This window comes from Trypanosoma equiperdum (genome assembly GCF_001457755.1).
Source record: "Trypanosoma equiperdum strain OVI genome assembly, contig: ctg_617, whole genome shotgun sequence".
NCBI classification, from domain to species: domain Eukaryota; phylum Euglenozoa; class Kinetoplastea; order Trypanosomatida; family Trypanosomatidae; genus Trypanosoma; species Trypanosoma equiperdum.
This window is the reverse complement of record NW_027124551.1, coordinates 2,353-5,371: the sequence shown is the minus strand read 5'-3', so window position 1 is coordinate 5,371 and position 3,019 is coordinate 2,353. Positions and strand designations below refer to the sequence as shown.

General features: G+C 40.0%; 1 protein-coding gene across 1 annotated transcript; it reads left to right on the top strand.

Annotated features, from left to right (window-relative positions):
• Positions 1–479: 479 nt before the first annotated feature.
• On the top strand, positions 480–1,952 carry TEOVI_000282100 (variant surface glycoprotein (VSG), putative; the record flags this gene model as incomplete). Its single annotated transcript, XM_067225835.1, has 1 exon — positions 480–1,952. One exon carries the CDS (start codon positions 480–482, stop codon positions 1,950–1,952), a length of 1,473 nt encoding a protein of 490 aa, XP_067081936.1.
• Positions 1,953–3,019: the final 1,067 nt, after the last annotated feature.

Below are 3,019 nucleotides of genomic sequence, written 5' to 3'. Positions count from 1 at the left end.
GGAATAAACCGAAAACCAAATGGAGTTCACACCGGAAGCAAACAAAACTGTGTATATGAAGGAAGCGCCGACGTAACTTTGTTACGAAACCGTCCTTTGCTTCAATGGAATTAAAAGTACATATAACAGATTATAAACAATACAATTTGAATATCCAAAACTAGAAATGGGTGTGGTTGTATTTCAAAGAATTATAGAACATAATCTGAGGAGGTATTCGGATACAATAGTTATAGAATGATACAGATTGGAAACAAAAGTAAAAATGAGGCAAAAAACAAAATTTGGGTCTAAAATGTGTGATAACTTCCATGGCTTTTATGAAGATGTCTGTCTTTTGCCAACCTGATCATTTGTAAAACACAATCATTCACAGCGACAGTTGATGTCGTTGATATAACATAACTTTTATGACATGTTTTTTTTCTATCCACCCCGTTCTTAAAAGCTGCTGTTGCGAGCAAAGTTAATATTAAACTATGGACAACATACTCCTAGCACTCCTGACAGCAGCGGCTGTCCTAAACCCACGAGCAGAAGCTGCAGCAGGAGCGAAAGGCGCGGTATTAAAAGCTCAATGGCAACCGCTCTGTGGCATTGTTGACAAACTTGATACTTTGGACGGACAAGCAACAAAGATTCTCAAACACATTGCGTCTGAGGCAAAAAATGCTTCACTAGACATGCTAAAACTACAGATATACTTCGCCGCCGAGCAAACCAGGGAATCGACCAAGTTTTTGAAACCACTTTTAGCGGCAACAGCTAGCGACGCCGCGCAGCAGCTGACGACACTCAGCACAGGAAGCACCGTGCTGACGCGGGGCCTCAGCCACGCAGCTTTCCTACAGGGTCACATAGCAGAGTTCCTCAAGCTATTCGGTTCGGCATATGCCACGACCGGCACACTGCCTTGCCTCGCAGAGCGTAACGGCGGTGCCGGAACGGCATCAACCGGTGCGGTGACAAAGCTAGACGACCTCGCAGCCAAAGGGTGCAAGGTATTCAAAAGCAGTTCCCCCGAAACAGACCCGAAAATTACACACGTCGATGACAATGGATTCACAAAATTAGGAACCACAGTCGGACTAGTGACCACGAACCTCGGGGACACCGCCGACGCCTGCGAACTAACAGACCACGCGAGCGGATCACACATCACTGGACAACCCCCAGCCAACACGATACCTTACGCAGCGGGACTGCTACGCTCAGCGACCGGCGGCACTGCCACAGCAGGGGCCAACCCCAGACAAATAAATACCCTGATAGCAGCGACGAGCACCGCCAACGACTTGCAGGTACTAACCGACGCCCACGGGTCGCTCAACAGCTTGAGGAAGCACGATATATTTAAAAACCAAAGGAACAGCCAAAGAAACATAGCCGAACTAAGGTCTTCAAGCAGCTTCAGAACAGCGGTGGCAATTTATTTGCTAGGCTCAAAAAAAACAGACGGCAGCGACAAACTCGCTAACATCGAAGCGACGATTGACGAAAAATATGGCAGAGATCAGGAGAACTTCACCCAGAAGACATGGGCGCTCGTAGGCAACCACAAGATAGATGAAATTGCTTATGATCCGGAAGGCACAAAGCAAAAGCCTCTAGGTGAGATAAATGATGAAAGACAGTTAGCACTCGCGTTGCAATTTTATACTCAGAAAACCGCAGCCGAATTGGCAGCAAAAATTGAAGAGCTTGAAAAAACAAAGGACACAGCAGTTAACCAGCCGAAAGATTGCTCAAAACTGGAAAAAGCGGAGTGCAAGCCCGATGTGGGATGCAAATATAATAAGACAACGGAAAAATGCGAAAAAGGTACAAAAAGTACAGTTGTGCAAGCCAACAAAGAAACAGAAAAGATAAACAGTGGTGTAAAATGCTCTGATTATGACACAAAGGAGAAATGTGACACGGTCAAAAGGAATGGTAAAAAGTATTGCGGTTAAAAAAATGAGGGGTTGTAAATAGCAATAAGGATATAGTTAAATGCCTTGATCACAGTTTTCTTGTCAATAAGAAATTTGCTCTTCCTGCTGCTGCTTTTTGTAAGTTCGCTTTTTTAATGATTTTTAAAGACATCACTCAAGTTTGCTATTTAGTGGAAATTAATATATTATAACGTTTACTGGTGAAAACGTGCCGATTAGGGAAAACATGAAAGATTTAGAAAGAATTTCTGTTAGTAGCATATGAATGTACAGTAGTATAGTAATAAAGTATAAAAAATGATTAATATTCTAATTTTGTATATTTGTATATTTTTTTACTTTACGTATATTTGATATAGTTATATTAGTGATAAGAAGAATAATGGCAGTAGTGAAGTTAGGAAAGTGTTGTGAGTGTGCATAAACTAATACTATAATAAGAGCAGTAATAATACTGAATGGATGGGAAAGATGAAACAACTGAAAATAATTAAAAAAGTGCAATGAAAATATGCGAGTGAAAGAACAGTGAGTATGTGAGGGAACAATAAACACACAAAAAATATTATTATTAAAGGAGGTGCTAAAACACTGAGAGATAGAAGTAGATGAAATAAGCGGAGTTTCAAATATAACCATGAAGATGGTCATCATAATATAAAAGGAGATGTTTGAAAGACAGAATACGGTGTATAGGTATAATTGAGTTGGTAAGTTATCTACAGCTATGGAGGTAGCAGAATAAAATGAACGAAAATACAGAAAAAACTAGATTTTGTGACCAGAAAAAAGTGTATAATGACTAAAGAGGTGATTTGCTCTACATTTGACCCAGAAATATATAAATGCTAGTGCAGAGATAGTGGTAGCATCAAGAACACTAGTTTATATATCTAACCTTATAAGAATTTTAAAATGAAATTAGGTGGAAAGAGTAGTTGTCACAAGAAACTAATAAAATTACTGGCATATCTCAACACATAAGTTAAACTAACTACTGCAATTTCTATAAAAATGCATAAAGAGGAACTTTGAATGCAGGAAAGAGCTGATTAAACTACAGCGCTGTGAATCGTCAAGCTAAC